Below are 20,945 nucleotides of genomic sequence, written 5' to 3' on the forward strand. Positions count from 1 at the left end.
TTCTGTGAATTTACACTGTTCAGTAATGCTCACACAGTTGCATAATGCATTACATAAATGAGTAGCTAACTGTTTAAGTGCATGTTAAAGATAAGGATGAGGAAATATGAGTAATCTAATCTTAAAACAATCTAGATCAAAAATAGATTTGTACAAAATGTTGATTTTCCAAACAGAAAATTACAAAATAGGTTTAAATCTGGTTTGGAACATAGAAGATATAATTTAAAATGTGTTATACTACTGTTACATTATCATTATGTGTTTAATTTATGTCACCAAAATAATGGTTAAGATGTACTCGCCGTGTTTAAATAAATTAGGATCACCACCTCTTGTTTATAGTCAAAGTGCTTCACACAAAAGTCCAAAAAAACCCTCACATCATGTAGAAAAAATACGACGCATAGGCAAAAAAAAAAAAAATTAAAGCCGCAAGCGGCATCGAACGGCCCTCGCGGGCCGTGCTTCGCACTCGACCGACCCGGCACTCCCTGTGGGTGGCGCTAACGCGCCACTTGTCCCTTTTTTATTGCGGCTTTGGGCTGCACTTGTCACCAAACAAGTCAAAACACATCGGAAGTGCTGATGCACAAAATGCAAAAACATGGGTTTTCCAGGCATCGCCATGGCAACACCGTGCAAAATACAAACTTGGCCCCCTGGACTTTTTTGACGGGGACGACCTGAAGAATCACTGTGCAAAATTTTATGTCCGTCGTTGACGGTAATAAGTCGTTATAAGACTTTGAAATGTACGAAAATTTGGAAATTTTTCCATTAGGATAACATGGGCGCTTTCGCGCATCGCCATGGCAACCCAGTGAAAAATATGACTTGGGTCTGATTGACTTTTTTGATCAGGATGACATGAAGAGTCATGGTGTCAAATTTCACATTATTCCATGAAACTAATATTTTTCCCATGAATGGGAAAAATTGGGAGGTTTCCCATTAGGATAACATTGGCAGTTTGGCGCATCGCCATGGCAACACGGTGCAAAAGACAACATAGGTCTGATTGACTTTATTGATTGGGATGACCCAATGGAATTTTTTGTCAAATTTGGTAACATTTGGGAAAACTAAATTTTCGGTCCTCCATACAAATGTATTAGATGTTCTGTAGGGGGCGCTATCGCGCCAATTTACTTTCTGTGATAATGAGTAGCTTTAGGCCCGAAGGTTTTACAACTGATTCGAATTTGAGGCAAATCGGACTTTGCATGCGCAAACGGGAGCAAATTTTGACTTTTGAAAATTGCAAAAATTCCGATGGAATTTTGCGGCTTCGTCGCACGGAAACCGTAAAAGGGATCATCATAAATTGGATAACTTTAGATGCCCCACTTGTCTAGATGACGTACAGTGAATTTCACCCCTGCAGGTGAAGCGCCTTCAGAGGAGTTGACGAAAATGCGACGTCAGCGAAAACGCTGACTCGGCATTTTGGAATTTTCAATCCAAGATGGCCGACTTCCGGTGCGTCAGAGGGCGTGGCCACAATAATATTTTTTGTTTGGCATCTCTTGAAGAATGCATGTACCAAATTTCGTGGCAGTATGAAAAAGTTGACGTTGATGTCTCCCATTGACGTCAAAAATTTGACTTTTGCAGGGGGCGCTGTCGCGCCATTTTTTTATGCCCAATGACGCACCACATAAAAAAATAAATTTTTCACCAGACCTGAATTATGGGCAAAATTTGGTGAGTTTTGGAATATGTTCAGGGGGTCAAATTCCTGCTCAAAGAGCAGAAGAAAGAAGAAATAAAAAAAAATTAAAGCCGCAAGCGGCATCGAACGGCCCTCGCGGGCCGTGCTTCGCACTCGGCCGACCCCGCACTCCCTGTGGGTGGCGCTGACGCGCCACTTGTCCCTTTTTTATTGCGGCTTTGGGCTGCACTTGTCACCAAACAAGTCAAAACACATTGGAAGTGCTGATGCACAAAATGCAAAAACATGGGTTATGCAGGCATCGCCATGGCAACACCGTCCAAAATACAAACTTGGCCCCCCGGACTTTTTTGACAGGGACGACCTGAAGAATCACTGTGCCAAATTTTGTGTTCGTCATTGACGGTAATAAGTCGTTATAAGACTTTGAAATGTACGAAAATTTGGAAATTTCCCCATTAGGATAACATGGGCGCTTTCGCGCATCGCCATGGCAACCCAGTGGAAAATATGACATGGGTCTGATTGACTTTTTTGATCAGGATGACATGAGGAGTCATAGTGCCAAATTTCACATTATTCCATGAAACTAATATTTTTCCCATGAATGGGAAAAATTGGGAGGTTTCCCATTAGGATAACATTGGCAGTTTGGCGCATCGCCATGGCAACACGGTGCAAAAGACGACATAGGTCTGATTGGCTTTATTGATTGGGATGACCCAATGGAATTTTGTGTCAAATTTGGTAACATTTGGGAAAACTAAATTTTCGGCCTTCCATACAAATTTATTAGATGTTCTGTAGGGGGCGCTATCACGCCAATTTAGTTTCTATCATAATGAGTAGCTTTAGGCCCAAAAGTTTTACAACTGATTCGAATTTGAGCCAAATCGGACTTTGCTTTCGCAAACGGGAGCATATTTTGACTTTTGAAAATTGCAAAAATTTTGATGGAATTTTGCGGCTTCGCCGCACGGAAACCGTAATAGGGATCATCATAAATTTGATAACTTTTGATGCCCCACTTGTCTAGATGATGTACAGTGATTTTCAGCCCTGCAGGTGAAGCGCCTTCAGAGGAGTTGACGAAAATGCGAGGTCAGCGAAAACGCTGACTCGGCATTTCGGAATTTTCAATCCAAGATGGCCGACTTCCGGTATGTCAAGGGGCGTGGCCATAATAATCTTTTTTGTTTGGCATCACGTGAAGAATGCGTGTACCAAATTTCGTGGCTGTATGAGAAAGTTGACGTCGACGTCTCCCATTGACGCCCGAAAATTTGACTTTTGCAGGGGGCGCTGTCGCGCCATTTTTTTATGCGCAATAATGCACCACATAAAAAAATAAATTTTTCAGCAGACCTGAATTATGGGCAAAATTTGGTGAGTTTTTGAATATGTTCAGGGGGTCAAATTACTGCTCAAAGAGCAGATGAAAGAAGAAATAAAAATAATAATAATAATAATAATAAAAATAATAATATTTTTAGCAAAAACAATATATCCGATAACATTAGAAACACATATTATACGTTTTTTGAAAGCTCTCGACCTTCCCCACGTCACCGTGGGGTCAATGGCGAATGACGAGCGCTAACGCGCTCGTCATTCGCCATGGCGTCGGGGTCCGCCATTGACCTCCCATTGACTTCCATTCATTTTAGCAGTTACAAGTATGGCCCATGCCTGCGGCATGGGGGCTTGGATAGGGCTCGATGCCAGGAGTGTGTTTGGGGACATTAGCGCTTCGCGCTGCGTCAGCGTCAACATTGAGTCAATGGGCTTCGCCCATTGACTCAATGTTGACGCTGACATGCTAGCAAGAACAAATATGCATGTCCCATGCCTACGGCATGGGTTGCTAGGACACAGGAGTCTGTGCAGGGGGCGATGGGGGACGACGACTCCTATTGACTACTGTTAACGCATGTCAGCGTCAACATCGAGTCAATGGGCTTCGCCCATTGACTCGATGTTGACGCTGACATGCTAGCAACAACAAATATGCAAACCCATGCCTACGGCATGGGTTGCTAGGACACAGGAGTCTGTGCAAGGTCGCGGTGCTGCCACGAAGTTGCGCGCTTCGCGCGCAACTTCGTGAAGACAGTCAGCAACGATGAGTGCTTCGCACTCATCGTTGCGGAAGCAATAGGCCCTACGCCCTGTAGGGGCTCGGGCCTAATTAAAGCCGCAAGCGGCATCGAACGGCCCTCGCGGGCCGTGCTTCGCACTTGGCCGACCCGGCACTCCCTGTGGGTGGCGCTAACGCGCCACTTGTCCCTTTTTTATTGCGGCTTTGGGCTGCACTTGTCACCAAACAAGTCAATTTGTGCTGATGCACAAAATGCAACAACATGGGTTTTCCAGGCATCGCCATGGCAACACCGTGCAAAATACAAACTTGGCCCCCCGGACTTTTTTGACGGGGACGACCTGAAGAATCACTGTGCCAAATTTTATGTCCGTCGTTGACGGTAATAAGTCGTTATAAGACTTTGAAATGTACGAAAATTTGGAAATTTCCCCATTAGGATAACATGGGCGCTTTCGCGCATCGCCATGGCAACCCAGTGGAAAATATGACATGGGTCTGATTGACTTTTTTGATCAGGATGACATGAAGAGTCATGGTGTCAAATTTCACATTATTCCATGAAACTAATATTTTTCCCATGAATGGGAAAAATTGTGAGGTTTCCCATTAGGATAACATTGGCAGTTTGGCGCATCGCCATGGCAACACGGTGCAAAAGACGACATAGGTCTGATTGACTTTATTGATTGGGATGACCCAATGGAATTTTGTGTCAAATTTGGTAACATTTGGGAAAACTAAATTTTCGGTCCTCCATACAAATTTATTCGGTGTTCTGTAGGGGGCGCTATCGCGCCAATTTAGTTTCTACCATAATGAGTAGCTTTAAGCCCGAAAGTTTTACAACTGATTCGAATTTGAGCCAAATCGGACTTTGCATGCGCAAACGGGAGCAAATTTAGACTTTTGAAATTTGCAAAAATTCTGATGGAATTTTGCGGCTTCGCCGCACGGAAACCGTAGTAGGGATCATCATGAATTGGATAACTTTTGATGCCCCACTTGTCTAGATGATGTACAGTGAATTTCAGCCTTGCAGATGAAGCGCCTTCAGAGGAGTTGACGAAAATGCGAGGTCAGCGAAAACGCTGACTCGGCATTTTGGAATTTTCAATCCAAGATGGCCGACTTCCGGTGCGTCAGGGGGCGTGGCCATAATAATCTTTTTTGTTTGGCATCACTTGAAGAATGCGTGTACCGAATTTCGTGGCTGTATGAAAAAGTTGACGTCGACGTCTCCCATTGACGTCAAAAAAGTGACTTTTGCAGGGGGCGCTGTCGCGCCATTTTTTTATGCCCAATGATGCACTACATAAAAAAATAAATTTTTCGCCGGACCTGAATTATGGGCAAAATTTGGTGAGTTTTTGAATATGTTCAGGGGGTCAAATTACTGCTCAAAGAGCAGAAGAGGAAGAAATAAAAATAATAATAAAAATAATAATATTTTTAGCAAAAACAATATATCCGATAACATTAGAATGACATATTATACGTTTTTTGAAAGCTCTCGACTTTCCCCACGTCACCGTGGGGTCAATGGCGAATGACGAGCGCTGACGCGCTCGTCATTCGCCATGACGTCGGGGCCCGCCATTGACCTCCCATTGACTTCCATTCATTTTAGCAGTAACAAGTATGGCCCATGCCTGCGGCATGGGGGCTTGGATAGGGCTCGATGCCAGGAGTGTGTTTGGGTACATTAGCGCTTCGCGCTGCGTCAGCGTCAACATTGAGTCAATGGGCTTCGCCCATTGACTCAATGTTGACGCTGACATGCTAGCAACAACAAATATGAAAACCCATGCCTACGGCTTGGGTTGCTAGGACACAGGAGTCCGTGCAAGGTCGCGGTGCTGCCACGAAGTTGCGCGCTTCGCGCGCAACTTCGTGAAGACAGTCTGCAACGATGAGTGCTTCGCACTCATCGTTGCGGAAGCAATAGGCCCTACGCCCTGTAGGGGCTCGGGCCTAAAAAAAAAAAAAAAATAATAAAAATAATAATAATTTTAGCAAAAACAATATATCCGATAACATTACAATGACATATTATACGTTTTTTGAAAGCTCTCGACTTTCCCCACGTCACCGTGGGGTCAATGGCGAATGACGAGCGCTAACGCGCTCGTCATTCGCCATGACGTTGGGGTCCGCCATTGACCTCCCATTGACTTCCATTCATTTTAGCAGTTATAAGTATGGCCCATGCCTGCGGCATGGGGGCTTGGATAGGGCGCGATGCCAGGAGTGTGTTTGGGGACATGAGCGCTTCGCGCTGTGTCAGCGTCAACATTGAGTCAATGGGCTTCGCCCATTGACTCAATGTTGACGCTGGCATGCTAGCAAGAACAAATATGCATGTCCCATGCCTACGGCATGGGTTGCTGGGATACAGGAGTCTGTGCAGGGGGAGACGACTCCTGCTATTCACTCCTGTTGACGCATGTCAGCGTCAACATCGAGTCAATGGGCTTCGCCCATTGACTCGATGTTGACGCTGACATGCTAGCAACAACAAATATGCAAACCCATGCCTACGGCATGGGTTGCTAGGACACAGGAGTCTGTGCAAGGTCGCGGTGCTGCCACGAAGTTGCGCGCTTCGCGCGCAACTTCGTGAAGACAGTTTGCAACGATGAGTGCTTCGCACTCATCGTTGCGGAAGCAATAGGCCCTACGCCCTGTAGGGGCTCGGGCCTAAAAATACAACAAGAAAAGACCAAAATATCCTGTCTAGCTAGAATTAAATGCCAGAGAGAAGAGGTGGGATTTAGTCTATTCTTAAACTATCTTTAAGTCTCAGAGGATCTGATACAGGAGACTGAAAGGCTTAAGACTTTTTCCTGAATGTCACCTCACCTGTAATATGAGCAGGAACAAAAAGTACGTATTGGCCACTTCCTGAAACTGCTCAAACAGGTTGACAGGCAGAAAAGTGATGATGTTGTACTTCGATGTTGTGATGCAGTTACTCTAAATCAAATGGAGGAGACACAGTTCCTTATGTTACCATAGTTACACAGTCTGTGCAGTGAAGTCGTGTTTGTAAATAGCGTCTTACCGCGTACTGGAACTTCTCATTGTACTCTCTGTCATTGGCTCTGACCCGTCTCTCCTCCTCTGCAGAAAAACAACACACAAATGAGTCATAAATGATGCCATCCAAAACAAAAACAGAAATACAGATATCGAATCATCAATTTTTCCTGTTTTAACGTTTTAAAGGCCTGCTCAGCTCCACGGAGATTTGTTTCACAGTGAGTCATTAAACTAATCTATCTCCATGGAGACAAGCAGATGAATATAGGAGTCAGATCTGTAAAAGGCGAGCCCGCACATTATTGTACTATTGAACTCAGTGGTGGAAGAAGTACTACATAAAAATTATACTTACTGATAATTACTTTAAAAATGTACTTTAAGAGTAAAAAGTAAAAGTGTTGTTAATTTGTTAAAGTGTTAAATGGAGTGATATTGATTTAAAATGATACAGACTTTGGTCAACAGCAAAACAAATCAATGTCTTAATTTTTCTCATGGATTTTGTGTTGTTTTTTTTTTTTGTTTGCTCAAAGCCTGAAATCCAAAATTTTAGTCAGGCTGTTACACGAACAAAGTCAAAATAACCCCTCCAATCGTATGAAAAGTACTTTTTACTGTTCAGCAAGTAGGCAAGGCAATTTTATTTGTATAGCACAATTCGTACACAAGGTAATTCAAAGTGCTTTACAGAATAAGAAAGACATTAAAATCACACAAATCAAAACATAAATAATCACAAATAATCATCATAAAATTACCATTAAAAGAGAAGAGTGCAGAATAAAAACCTTTCAATCGTAGTAGAGTACTTTACTACTTGCTCTTCATTACTTTCCACCACTGATTGAACTATTGTAACAAAGTAATGTTCTGTGTGGACCAATACAGTTTATCAGTTGTCTAAATGTTGTATCAGTGTTTTTACTCATCATTACAAAAGGATGTGTGGGAGGTTGTTTGGGCTTCTGGAGACACGTTAAAGACAAGGGCTGTTTTTGCAGTGAACAACAATGAAAAATCTTTGTTTTCTCATAAACAATGCAATTAGGATTAGATTTAGGTTTAAATAGTAGGATTTGGCTTGCAGAGTGCACATTAACATATGAGGGAAGAACATATGAACATGCATTTCCAGACAAGTTTATAGAGGTCTCAACTGCAGGGTTGGCAGGTTTCATACACCAAACAAACAGTTGCACTCATTGCATTCAGACTCTGTGATATAGATTCAATTTGGATTCACCCTGCAATCTTAAAATGCTCTTCCTGTTCCAGTGTGTCACGAAAGACGTTGATGAAGATGATTTAAAACTGAAACTAAACACCTCTGTGCATTAGACAGCGCTATATAAGGGACATCACGCTACTGCAGCCAGTGGCCTTTAAACACAAACAAACAAAGGCAATGTGGTTTCCTGTGCTGTTGCTGAACTTTCCAACAGCCTCTTAAAGCGTTCCTCTGCACCTTTGATTCATCAGCTTTATGTCTGTTTGCTTTTTTATTACAAAAAGCAGCATGTACAGTGGGACAGCATTAATCATTAATCATTAATCGTATATTTGAACTTTGAACTGTCACAAAAGCTAAGATTATTTTTATTGTCCACAGCAAAAAAAAAGCTTACCTCAACAATCTGAAAAGCATTTTAATCGTGTTTTAGTTCAGCCGTTCACTGCTTCAAATTCTCTTAAATGCTTTCAATATCTAGAACTTATTTTGTAGCGTGTAATGCTCAAAAAAACATGCGTTCTTACGGTGTGTGGGTTCACCTTTCCACAGATCTGACCTGCTCATCACCTACTTGTCTCCATGTAGACAGAGGAGTTTAAAGCCCTAGTGTGAAACATTCCAGGGAAACATCGGAGATACTCTTTTTTTGGTGTGTGTTTTGCTTGTCTGTTTTTGTTTATTTTTCCTTGTCTCTTGTATCATTGTGTTGATTGATATCGATTGTGGCTGCCTAGGCTATGCAAAGAGAAAAGATGTCCATTTGCCCAAGACAAATAATAAAAAAAAAAAAAAACAAAACCCAAAAAAACAATAACATTTCCATGAAGACAAGCAAGGAGCAGATGGACCTGTTAACGAAGTGCAACATATTGCTGAGAAAAATATAGACGATAAACGATAATATGGGAACAAATTTATGCCACTGACACAATAACTAAAAAACAGGATTAGCTAAAAAAAAACTACTTGAAAAAAATAAAAAATTAGCTTGAGAAAATAATAATAATACCAGAAATAAATACTTGAGTAGTTAAGATGCGTATAGAATCGGTCATATAAGTTATTTATTCAACCCGCTACAGCTGATATCTAATCGTACAAGAGGTAAAACTGGAAAAAAACAATAAATATTAACCCCAAAATGACCGTTCCCTCTTGCATATATTGAAGTGATATAGTAATAATCGTGAGAATCTCCCAGAAAAGTTCGGCACTGCACCTTTAAGATATATTTTCTAAAACTGCCCTATCCATCTGACAGACTGACAGTTTTCACACTTTATTCTCACAAAGTCCGGAGTCTGTTTAAGCCTGTCAGATATTGTACTGCGAGGTAAATTACCCGTGGGACTTTCTGTCTACTTAAAGGTCAGTGTGTGTGTGTGTGTGTGTGTGTGTGTGTGTGTGTGTGTGTGTGTGTGTGGGCCAAAAGCACACTAGAAAGCGTCTGTCAGCTGGTGCCAAAGATGCTGTAACATTATTGAGGAGGGCAGGCTCTGGTGCCAGGTAAGCACAGCCCAGGTTTCACTGTGTAAGAACCAACCCGACTTAATGGGCAGTTTGTTAAGGGTGCATTTGCTTTCAGAGTTTAATGTTCAAGGACAGCAGACGCACTGACGCAGGTTTACTCGAATCCATCAAAGTCCATTATAAGAAACTTTCAGACGCAGCCAACAGTACTGTGCTATCAGCGTATAAAGGTTTCTAAAAACAACCAACGGCTCTGGACCTGCACATAAATATTGATTTGTCCCAAAAGAGTTTCCATCTAAAGTTCAAACCTGTTCATATATTTTCATTTTCACACTGTTAGCTCTTAGCAAGATACACTGTGTAAGTTTCCGGTGGAGAGACCGGCAGCTGCGTCTCTAAATGGAGATGTTATTGCTGTACCTGGAATGTCACGCAGCATGGCTTAACTATTTCCATTTCATAAGCAAGTCACATTACAGGTAATATCAGTACACACAACTCTGCATATTTAGGCTTAGGGCAGGGGTGTTCAAACCTTTTTAACCGACAGCCGCAAACTGGGACTTATTTGAAGTGTCGATACAAACGGTGCACTTAATACAGGTTTGACATTGTACCTTTCATAAGACTTGGAAGATTATTTTTAGGTCTGTGTCACAATGCAATGTGATGTTATTCAGGTGATAGAGGTCGAATCGTTTCAATTTGTAGTAAAAAATACTTCCTGATCAGTTGGGCCAGTTTAGAAGGAGGCATGAGGGCCAACAAAAATTGGTCTGAGGGCCGTGTTTGGCCCCTGGGCTGTAGTTTGGACAGCCCTGGTTTAGGGGTTAGGAGTTCTTCTCTCAAAATGGAAAATACTCTGTTCCACCTTGTGATGTCATGCTCTATACACCTTCACTAGAATAATTTGGATGATTTCAACCCTGGAATTGCCAATCTCTACTGAAGGTAGCTTGCTGTTAACGTGAAAACAACCACTATGTGACATCACAAGGTGGAAAAGAGCATGTTGAGCTTTGGATGTAGACAGATTAATAATAAAGGGTTACTCAAACATATGTAAATGCAACAAGATTTTCAATTTTGTGTAATATAGGACCTTTAACCTAAATAATCATGATTTAGATTTTCTTTCGTAATTGGTAATCCCATTGTCTCTATAAGATTTGTACAGTAAATATTGAAATGGTGAGATATGAGTTCAAACCAGACGCCAACCACAGCCTGAGTGATTTCATTACATGGACCTGTAACAGCGCACTTGTCTCCAGTCCTACACAGCACTGATGCCATTAGCTGGTCTCATTTACGGACCAAATGAACAAGCGCATTCAGAATGATTTGTGATGTTAAACGAGCAAATAAGGAAAACGAGGACGTGGCGCCAAGAAGATTGATCAGTGTTTCAGGTCAAAGGCATCAGCAAATTTACAGTGTGGTTTATGTAAGAATTTAATAACGGTAATGTTTGGTGAGTGTCATGTTTATTGTTGGCCTATCTGTGATGATTAAGATGCATTTCTCTAACATGGACATAATCTACATAGTATTTTATTTATTTTTTATGTTATTTAACCATGAAATGCTGGATCTACCTAAACAGTTGAGCCTGTTTTGAACTGGAATCATGAGAGACCACTGGGAAAATCTGGCACCGTAGTGGGCCAGCAGTGGCTCTAGTAGTGCATAATACTGTTGTGTCCTTAGGCAAGACATTTGGTCATAGTAAATGGTAAATTGTCACATTTTTATACAGCGTTCTCCACCTTCAAACCACTCAAAGCGCTTTATATTGAGGAACTACTCCCTATTCACACACACATTCATACACCAGTGTACGCAGACACCGGGGGCGAGGTAGTTAACAACAGAATTTATCTGTGGGAGCTGGAATTGCACCGCCAACCTGTCATCCACTTCACTCACATTGCCTAGTATGAATGTAGTTCGTATTGGTGGTCGGAGGAGCCCCTTTTGCAGTTTGGCAGCCTTGTTTCAGTCGACCCTAGGGCAACAATAGATTTTTATGTGCACTTTTATATTACTATCTTCACTGCACTGTCTATGAACTGCTTCCTTAAGGTTAATCACCACTGTGAGATCAAGAAAGGCTTAGCTTATCTCACCTCACTCCTGCCCTAAAAACTTATCTGATCTTAAGTAGCGATTTTGTATTAACATCTTAACCCTTCAATATATTGTTAGCCTCATAGCCTAATTGCATAAGTTATTTTTCAAATTTTTTGGAAAATACAAAAATAAACTGCCTATGTCAATAAGATGACATTTTAATGTTTTTGTTTTTAGCTTTTAACAGGCAGCGTCTGGAGAGCAGAATGAAACAAAAATAACTCAAATGGGCCCCCTCAAAAATACAGTTTTCAGTGAAATGTAAAAGACTGGTATCAAAACAACTAAAATGCTAAGTAAATGAAAACTATAAACATGATTTTGGAGGTGTGGTATGTGGAGTTCTGTTGCGATTTAAAATCTTTTAGCAGAATGAATACAGTGCTACAGAGATGAGTAATGCAGTGACCTGAGGATGTGTGGTGTATACTCTCTGAATGACTCATGCATGCCCACATAAAGATACAGTCTACCTATTAACATTTATCAAAGCTTCACACGAGGGGACCAACAGTAAACAATGTTATTTTTCCATATGTTGTGTCTGTACAGTTGTGTTGACAAGATACTAACATTTCAAACTTGATTTTCGATAGTAAGGAATAGACTTGATCCGCTGTACAGATTCTTATACACCATATGATTGAATGTGACTTTCAGCATTAAATCGTAGTACTTTCTTTTATATTACCATGCAGTTTTACATCTCAGTCGTCCAGGTAGTTTCTGTGGTGGTCTGTGGTGTGTACTTGTCTATGTGGTCTTAGTCTTATACTTGTTCAGGTACAGCTCAAGATCATTCTAAAGCTATTCAGGTTCATTTTTGTGTTGTGAATCAGATTTTTAGTATCGATACCTGCTTAAATGAGTATCGTAACAGTCATTTGCTTCTTTGCTTCTTCTCTTCATCATGCAATTATGTTATATTATTTACTTGTATTTTACTCGTACACAAATTACACAAAACAAAATAAAATACTGACCCTAAATAGAAACATTTAGTCAAATTTGTCAATGTTTTATGTTTACAAGTGTATAAATAAACCTTAATTGTATGGAAATGCTACATAGAAAAAAAAAAAGTCAGTATATTTACTTAAGATCAAAATTTGGAAACATACTAACATTTGACCCATATTTTTTATTACAACTGAGATTTGGTTATGACTATTTGGTTAACAGCTGTGTCTCTCGTGGATCAATAAAGTATCTGTAAAGTGGTGTTTACACTTTACACCTGGTTTAATTATGGGTTAGTCCTGATGTAGACTTGGTTTGGCCCTGTTCTAGTCCTGGTTTATTCTCGGTTTATTCCCAGTTTAGTCCCAGTTTAGTCCTGGTCTAGTCCTGGTCTAGTCCTGGTGTAGACTTGATTTGGTCTTTGGTATTTCTATGTTAGAATATTTCATATTTAGGCCTGGTTTGTTTTGGTTTAGTCCTGGTTTAGTCCTGTTTTAGTCCTGTTTTAGTCCTGTTTTAGTCCTGTTTTAGTCCTGGTTTAGTCCTGGTTTAGTCCTGGTTTAGTCCTGGTTTAGTCCTGGTTTAGTCCTGGTTTAGTCCTGGTTTAGTCCTGGTTTAGGCCTGGTCTAGTCCTACTTTAATCCTGATCTAGTCCTGGTCTAGTCTGGGTTTAATCCCAGATTTGCCTCGTTTGAAAGCAGCTTTAATCTAGTCTTGATCTTAACACATGCTAGCATAAGGTCCACTTTAGCTAAAATAAACCAGGCTAATTCCTCTTTATTAAAAACATGAGCTAATCCGCCACATTTCAGATACATTTAGAAATAGCTGTGGCCTTTGTGCTGCTCTCCTGGTGAATCAATACAAATTGCAGTGGCAAGTGCAAAGTCAGCATCTCCACACAGACCGAGCCTTTTCCAGCATTACACTTTACACGTTATGTAACCGCGACAAGGGGTCGACTGAGGTTGCCATAGTAACTGCCTCCCTCTCCACAATAGATTTGGGAAAAAAAACAAAACATTGTACTATTTTGAAATATTATGAAGCAAAATGGATGCACAGATCAGAAACAATGATGCTTTTCAAAGGGACAGGTGTCAATAGTGGGTGTATTTCTGTTTTTGTTGTGCTAAATTAATACACCCACAGTTGTAGAATAGCGACAAGTACTGCAAAGTAATGATAATATCTGTGTTGAGATCACCATTACAGGAAGTAGCATGCACTCACACTTGTCCTGGTTTGGTCCTGTTTAATTTTATGTAAACTTGGTCCTTTTTGGTTTGGTCCTTTTCTTGTCCAGGTTTAGTTCCAGGTTAGTGCCAATTTTGATGAGGTGTCTCCAATTGAGCATCATAAATGAATAGTTTTAGTTTTCACTAGGAATGAGACAATAAACAATAATATTGTTTATCGTGATAAAAAAGGGAGACATCTTATATAATTGTGATAATTGCCAAAAAAGATAATCTTCATTATATCACCAGAATGTGCAGAACAAACCTACTTCTTCTGGAGGATCTCTTCTAGATCACTGTTCAATTCAATCTTTATTAAGAACACAGAATATCTTGTTCATATGAAAAAATACATTGCACATTATAATGTATAGAGGCATGAACATCAATGTCTTGTTGTGGTCACTTATAAAAAAAGTACACTACTATAACAGTTATTTAAATATGCAACTTATTCATAATAGTATAATATTATTCATATCCCCCCAAAAAATAACCATCAACAATTAATCTCAATTATTTTGGCCATGATAATTGTGACACCAAATTTCAATATCGTCCCATGCCTAGTTTTCACATTTACCATGTCATTAAATCAAAACAGATTCAACTGAATTCAGTCACACAGAATTAGTACCATTTTGAGGACTTTTCACTGATAAAATATATTCTTTTGAATTGTACTTGTCACCTGGTGTCACCTGGTTGTCATGGAGACAAGTAGGTGACACCATCATTCCATGTTACATGTCAGATCTGTTGAGAGGCCTGCTTCCAGAAAAATGTATAATTATTATTATTATTATTTAGCAATATAAACAACTGTAAATGAACTAATGGGTAATGTCATATTGACGAAAATTCCAGGCACAGCAATAACATATTCATGGAGTCAAACAGGTGGCAGCCCTCCACTAAAAAAGTTACACAGTTCATCCCTAAGTAGTAAAATCAGCAGTGAACAACAGGTACGTTTTATGTTTTAAAGATAAATGAGTTTCAAACCTGGAGGAGGCCTGTTTCTGAACATCTCTCCTCTGCTGGTTTTCTTCTGGTATGGCCCATGAGACTGTCTGTTCAGGAAAAAAACAAAAGATTCAAAAAAGGAGGAGAGGAAAAGCACTCATTTATAACAGCGCAGGAGGCTTTCTGGTCTGTTTGCTCTCTAATGAGGAAATGACATTGAGCAGAGTGCAGTGTGTGTCATTGAGGGGCAGTGTCTGGGGAGCAGGGACCTGATCCTCTGTCGGTCTCGGCCAATGAGAGAGAGCCAAGGTAATAGAGCAGTTTTATCCCTAACAGATTCACGACACAGCAGAACCAAGAGCACAGACAGGCGGCAAATTTGTGAAATAGTGGGTGCATTTTAATGATAAGTCTGGGAGAAATAAAAGTGTAGACCTGAGACCTGGTTTAGAGATGATATAGACCTGATTTAGACTTAGTTTAGACCTGACATAGACCTGGTTTAGACTTGATTTAGACCTGGTTTAGTCAATGCTTCCTGACTTAAAGATGCACTATGTAACTTTTCCAGTGAGGGCTCCGTCCAACATTATGGAGAGTTGTTGCTTTGCCTGAAATGTTCCACAGCATGATATTTAAGAAAGATAACATTTCATCAATTACAGCTCACCACTCCACAGATCTGTCTTAAAACTGCCACTTGCCACGGAGACAAGCGCCTGAAAAGTTACATAGTGCACTTTTAATTCTGCTTTTGATCTAATTAAAAGGCATAGTTAAATCCTGTTTAGTCTTATGACACGTTTATACAAAATGTGGATAAAACTTGGACTAAACCAAGTCTACATCAGGACTAAACTGGCATTATTCCACAACGACAAGAAGACTGAACGCTCAGTTTTAATCCTGGTGTACTCTTTGTTTGTTCTGGTTTAGATGGATTCTGAATTTAGTCCTTGTTTTAGTCCCAGTTAAGTCCTGGTTTAGTTCCTTAGACTTCTTGGGATGTGATGGCCCTCTTCTCGTTTGCTGCTCACTTGCTTTCACTGTATATCTGATGACTACTTTGTGTGTCCTCTCCTCTACTTTCAGAACTCCCTGGTTTTATTCTGAGATCAGGACACAGACAGGACCATAGCCTCGTGCGTCTGCGGTGCCTTCGTTTGGGGAGCACACTTGGAATACAAACAGTATGACATCGAGCCTCCGATCGATACTGCGCTCCTCATGTTGGCTGTCCTGATCAGCTTTCACCTAACTTCCCCTGTCTGCTTAATGCTTACTGTGTACCTTCACTTCTCACATACCCGTTTCCCATATTTATCACTCCTGGAATATCCTTGTTCAGAGTATACGGGATACATTTTTTCTGAAGACACTTTAGGTCCAACAATTTCAGACATTTTAATGGTGCACTATGTAACTTTTGCGTTGTAAGTTGTTTTGTTTTGTCATGTACTTCTCTCCATGTTCCACAGTATGACATGAAACTTCTATAGCTTAATTCAGACAAGCAGAGGTGCAACCGGGCTAAGTTAGGTTAGGTCAGATCTGTGGAGAGGAAACCCACTAAATAATAAGAATGCTTTTTTTTCCATTGTGTTTTGAGTATATTTTTATAAGCGCAAAGTCTCTGTACATTGTCCCTTAAAATACATTCAAAACATGTAAATACTACAGAGGTGGAATGACATATTACACAGTGCACCTTTAAAGTAATCACAGTTATTATTGTGATCACAGGAAGTGGGCTAAGAGGGCAAACTGTGACGGCATAACTAGAACATCTAAAACATGGACGTACTTTGAGGAGAAAACCCTTTAGATTAACAAAGCAACAAAAGCTAAAGATATAGTCTGAATGGATAATGATAGCAAAGTCAATTACTCCCAGCCCCATACACCCGTATACACGCACATACACTTACATATACTTACAGCCCCATACACTCACATACACTAACATATACGCACATAGCACTCACATACACTTACATACACTTACACATACTCACATACACTGACATACGCACATACACTTACATATACTCACATACACTAACATATACGCACATACACTTACATACATTCACATACACTTACATATACGCACATACACTTACATACATTCACATACACTTACATACACTTACATACACACATGCACTCACATACACTAACATATACGCACATACACTTACATACACTCACATACACTTACATACACTCACATACACTTACAGCCACATACACTCCCATACACGCACATATACACACATACATTTGCATACACTTAAATACACTTACAGCCCCATAAACTCGCATACATTTGCAAACACTCACATACACTCACACACACTCACATATACTTACATGCACTTACATGCACTTACATACACTCACACAGACTCACACAGACTCACACCCACACCCACACACTCACACGCTCACACACATACCTTTGACACAGTCTTTACGCGGAGGTGAGGAGCGCACTCATCCCTCTTGCTTCAGCGCGGGCCATGCTGAGGTCTGGGTTTAAGGCCACTGAGGTGCGGGCGATGGAGCAGGGACAAGCCCAAGACACCGGAGAGGATGGAGACAGAAGCACCGTGCCGAGGTGAGGTAGCTGCGGGCAGAGGAGAGGAGACAGCCCGGGCACAGGGAGGAGGGGCTCCCGTGGGCTCCCGTGCGCTCCCTCACCTCCTCCTCCTCCTCCTCCTCCTCCTCCTCCTCTGGTGAACCAGTGCCACCGACCGGGAGGTGTCTTAGGAACACTTTTTTTTTAGATCAGGGAACGCAGTGTGCCCAAACGCGCCGCAGTACCAATAAAATCAGCAACATTTTCAGCACCTTTTCTCATTGTGGGTTGTGTGCAATAGCGCCATCTGTTGCCATCTGCTGCATGAATCAGGCGCCCCATTAGGCGCCCCATGAGTCTAATGAGCCAACTCCAATTAACTACTGCATTCAATAAAATAAAAGACAGATATGATAAGAGAGATCTTGTGACAACAGGCGCAGTAAATCTACTTGCCCATATTTCTGGCTGATATAGTTTTGCTTAATAATCAGAATTCTCTTGATGGTTGGTCAATCAAAGCAATCACCCTCACACAGAGCTGGAGATAATAATGAAACTCTCCAGGCGGTGCCACTGAAGGAGGAGGAAGGACACAACTTGACCTTCCCACAGAATCACACAACATTCACAGTATACACATATATATAAATCTTTGGCATTTTATTATCATGAGTAAAACATCTACTTTGCAAGTTCCAATAGTCGATCACAAACAAATTAACAAAATCACAATGCAAATAAATGTCACTATCATTGGTCACTTACATTTGTAATAAAACACTGAGGTAGAAAAGGACAGCAATGTTGTCACTCATGGAATTGTCCTTTGAATTGGCAGTGCAGATAGTTTAGATTTATGGCCAATGCCGAACCATAATAGTCATGCCTATTCACAAGGAAAATGGCACAAAGTTCAGTGCCAGGGCGCAAATTAACTTCTGTAATTAGTTTTCTCACTTTAGTGTCATAAAGTGGTTGGAAATATGCAATAAAACTGCTATATTGTAGGCAGTTAACAGATAAAACCACAAGATTAATAATGAGCTTCATAAAGTAAAAACAGTAATCAGAATTACAAAATAAAATAAAGGTGCACTGTGTAACTTTTCTGGTGGTGGAGGGTCCAATGCCTGCCTGTCTCCAGAGATCTCAAGAGCTTTGCCTGGAATGTTCAAGTTGGTGGTGAACCTGTAAAGTTACATAGGGCAGTCCAAATATCTGACCTCCACCTGAAAACTACACAGCAGCGTCTGAAAGTTGCTTCTAGCCTGTTTTCACCAGTACAACATGTTGATCTACATTCATACAAATCAGAGTCACAGTAACACTCAGAAGTGAGCCTCCTTCAGCTCCTCTTTACTGTCCCATGTGACACTGGGAATGGGTTTGTTGCTGAAACTGCTTTCTGTGTGAGGGTCTTCAGGGGGGTGGTCCGGTAGCTGCCATTCAATAAATATCAGGTAAATCAGTGTGCCGAGAACTGCCCCAACAAGAGGGGCCACCACAGGCACCCAGAACCAGTAGTTGTAACATCTGTTTGAGAAAAAGGAAAGCAAAACACATGTTGACACATAAACTTGCATAGCAAATGTGTTTTTTCATATTCTACAAGAAAACACCATCTTAACATGCTTACTCCAAAAACTTCCTGTGTTATCAGATGCTTGTGTAACAGTGGGAGATAAGAGACTCACGTGAAGACCTCAGTCCCCCATCCCGCTGTCAGGGAGAAGAGACGTGGTCCCAGGTCACGGGCTGGGTTTATGGCCGCTCCGCAGTTTCCCGACATCGACATGGAAATACCCAAAACAATCGCAGCTACAATGGCAGGTACAAGCTGCTCTGGAGCAGGAGTGTTCCTCTTCTCTCCTAGACACAGGATACACAGCAGCAGTGTGCCCGTGCCCACGACCTAATCCAAAATAATGTTTATACATTCAATATGATTCAGTTCTGATATACATATCAAAGTGCAGACCTGGTCAAGAAAGCTTGCGCTCAGTGAGAGGTACTCTGATGGATAAGTGGCAAATATAGAAGCTGTCTCATTTGCCCCATAAACTGTGAGCACTCCTCCACTGAATTCCATGATGGCATCTAAAACCAGAAAAATATATTGTTTGATTCAAAGACTGTCACACTTAAAATATAAAATGGACAATAATTGTGCAATAATGCTACATGCAAGAGTTATAGATGTTTGGTTCAGGACCGCCTACCATAGTATACGAAGTAGACCAAAGCTGAGGCTGTGTACGCCCCCAGGATCTGGGACAGAGAGTAGGGCACCAGGCGACTCCAGGGCACCTGTCCCAAAACACAGAAGCTCAGGGTCACGGCGGGGTTCAGGTGGGCTCCTATAGAGCATAGACAAGTATAAGTATATAGTATAAAGATTAATATAAAGAATACACAGAGTTTAAACTACACCTGTGAGACTCACCTGAGATGCCTTTGGTGAGGTACATGGCCGACATGACGCCCACAGAGAAGGACATGTTTACGGAGAGGAACTGCCCTTTTGTCTCTCGGCTGGTCTTCACCTGTGCTGCAGCCGAGCAGCCAAAGAGCTGACCGCATCAGACGAGAGGAAGACATGTGCATTATATAAAAGTTTATTACTGACTTTCCTTGTTTATAATTCATTAATATAAGCAGCAATAAAAAATAATTATTTACTTAGGCTGACTGGTAGATCTATTTAATGTGTTTAAAGGCAGTAGCTGAGACACAATAGCATGTGCATTTCATACATCTATAATCTTAATATTTAAAGTACTTTTAAACAATCAAAAAGCACATCTCTTGTAAAGTTCTCACCAGTAAAACAAAGGTCCCCAGGAACTCGGCCATGCTTTCCCTGAACAGAGCACTCCGGACTCTCATGAAGCGCGGCTGGATCATGGTGCTGCTCTGTGTCTTTCCTAAAGAGGTTCATTCTGTTTTCTCTGTTTATTGTCATAAGAGTTAAAGGGATTGGCAGACTGAGTGCGCTCTGCGGATTGGACAGTGGACATTGGAGGCATCATATCAGAGCCATAAGACAATAAAGATTATCAGAGATTGTGCTTATGTTTGTAAGATGCATTAACTTACTACAGATATACACTAAATGTATAGTAAAACATATATGACGCAATAATAGATAAGCTTCAATTAATAATGTGCTATGCAAATGTGTACTAAAGAATAGCCCTCATTGGTTGTTCTGGGACAAGCAATTAGTTTAATGTCAATAACTAACTAATTAATGAGTAATTTGTCTCAGTGCTGATAAATGTCACTGCAACACAAGCACGAAGTAACTACTGAATCACCATTTATTATTAGATTCTTGGAACACTGAACTAATAATGGGATAAGAGTATTTAATGGCAGGTAATTTCAGTTTAATTTGTGGAAACTTCTGGAAACTAGGCATACCAAAATAATCGATACCCAGATAACTGATACAAAAACTAATAATGAAAATATAGATACTCATTTAAACGATTAACGATAGTGAAAAAATGTCACATTAATAGGACAAAGTCGGTTAT

At 40.8% G+C, this 20,945-nt stretch overlaps 2 protein-coding genes across 2 annotated transcripts in view; both read right to left on the minus strand.

Moving 5' to 3' along the window:
• atp8b2 (ATPase phospholipid transporting 8B2) overlaps window positions 1-14,990 on the minus strand; it is a 40,989-nt gene extending 25,999 nt beyond the window's left edge. Inside the window, exons 1-3 of the mRNA XM_033981601.2 lie at window positions 14,862-14,990; window positions 6,838-6,896; window positions 6,636-6,749 (exon numbers count right to left, since the gene is read on the minus strand). Of these exons, the coding sequence (XP_033837492.1) occupies window positions 6,636-6,749; window positions 6,838-6,896; window positions 14,862-14,886 (198 nt within the window). The 5' untranslated portion in view covers window positions 14,887-14,990. The remainder of the gene's footprint in view (window positions 1-6,635; window positions 6,750-6,837; window positions 6,897-14,861) is intronic.
• Window positions 14,991-18,066: 3,076 nt separating this feature from the next.
• aqp10a (aquaporin 10a) lies at window positions 18,067-20,321 on the minus strand. The gene is made up of 6 exons (XM_033981369.2): window positions 20,227-20,321; window positions 19,850-19,976; window positions 19,626-19,763; window positions 19,385-19,503; window positions 19,101-19,318; window positions 18,067-18,939 (listed from the first exon to the last, which is right to left on the minus strand). Exons 1-6 carry the CDS (start codon window positions 20,308-20,310, stop codon window positions 18,735-18,737), a joined length of 891 nt encoding a protein of 296 aa, XP_033837260.1. The 5' UTR covers window positions 20,311-20,321; the 3' UTR covers window positions 18,067-18,734.
• Between the last annotated feature and the right edge of the window lie 624 nt (window positions 20,322-20,945).

This window comes from Periophthalmus magnuspinnatus, chromosome 16, assembly GCF_009829125.3.
Source record: "Periophthalmus magnuspinnatus isolate fPerMag1 chromosome 16, fPerMag1.2.pri, whole genome shotgun sequence".
Lineage (NCBI taxonomy): Eukaryota > Metazoa > Chordata > Actinopteri > Gobiiformes > Gobiidae > Periophthalmus > Periophthalmus magnuspinnatus.

What these genes read in the sequence shown, in the direction of transcription:
- aqp10a (XM_033981369.2), bottom strand. Translation starts at nt 20,310, where the DNA reads ATGATCCAGCCGCGCTTCATGAGAGTCCGGAGTGCTCTGTTCAGGGAA. An exon ending in TGGGGACCTTTGTTTTACTG is followed by an intron (nt 19,977 to 20,226) that starts GTGAGAACTTTA and finishes TGATGCGGTCAG; the next exon opens with CTCTTTGGCTGCTCGGCTGC. An exon ending in CCTCACCAAAGGCATCTCAG is followed by an intron (nt 19,764 to 19,849) that starts GTGAGTCTCACA and finishes TATGCTCTATAG; the next exon opens with GAGCCCACCTGAACCCCGCC.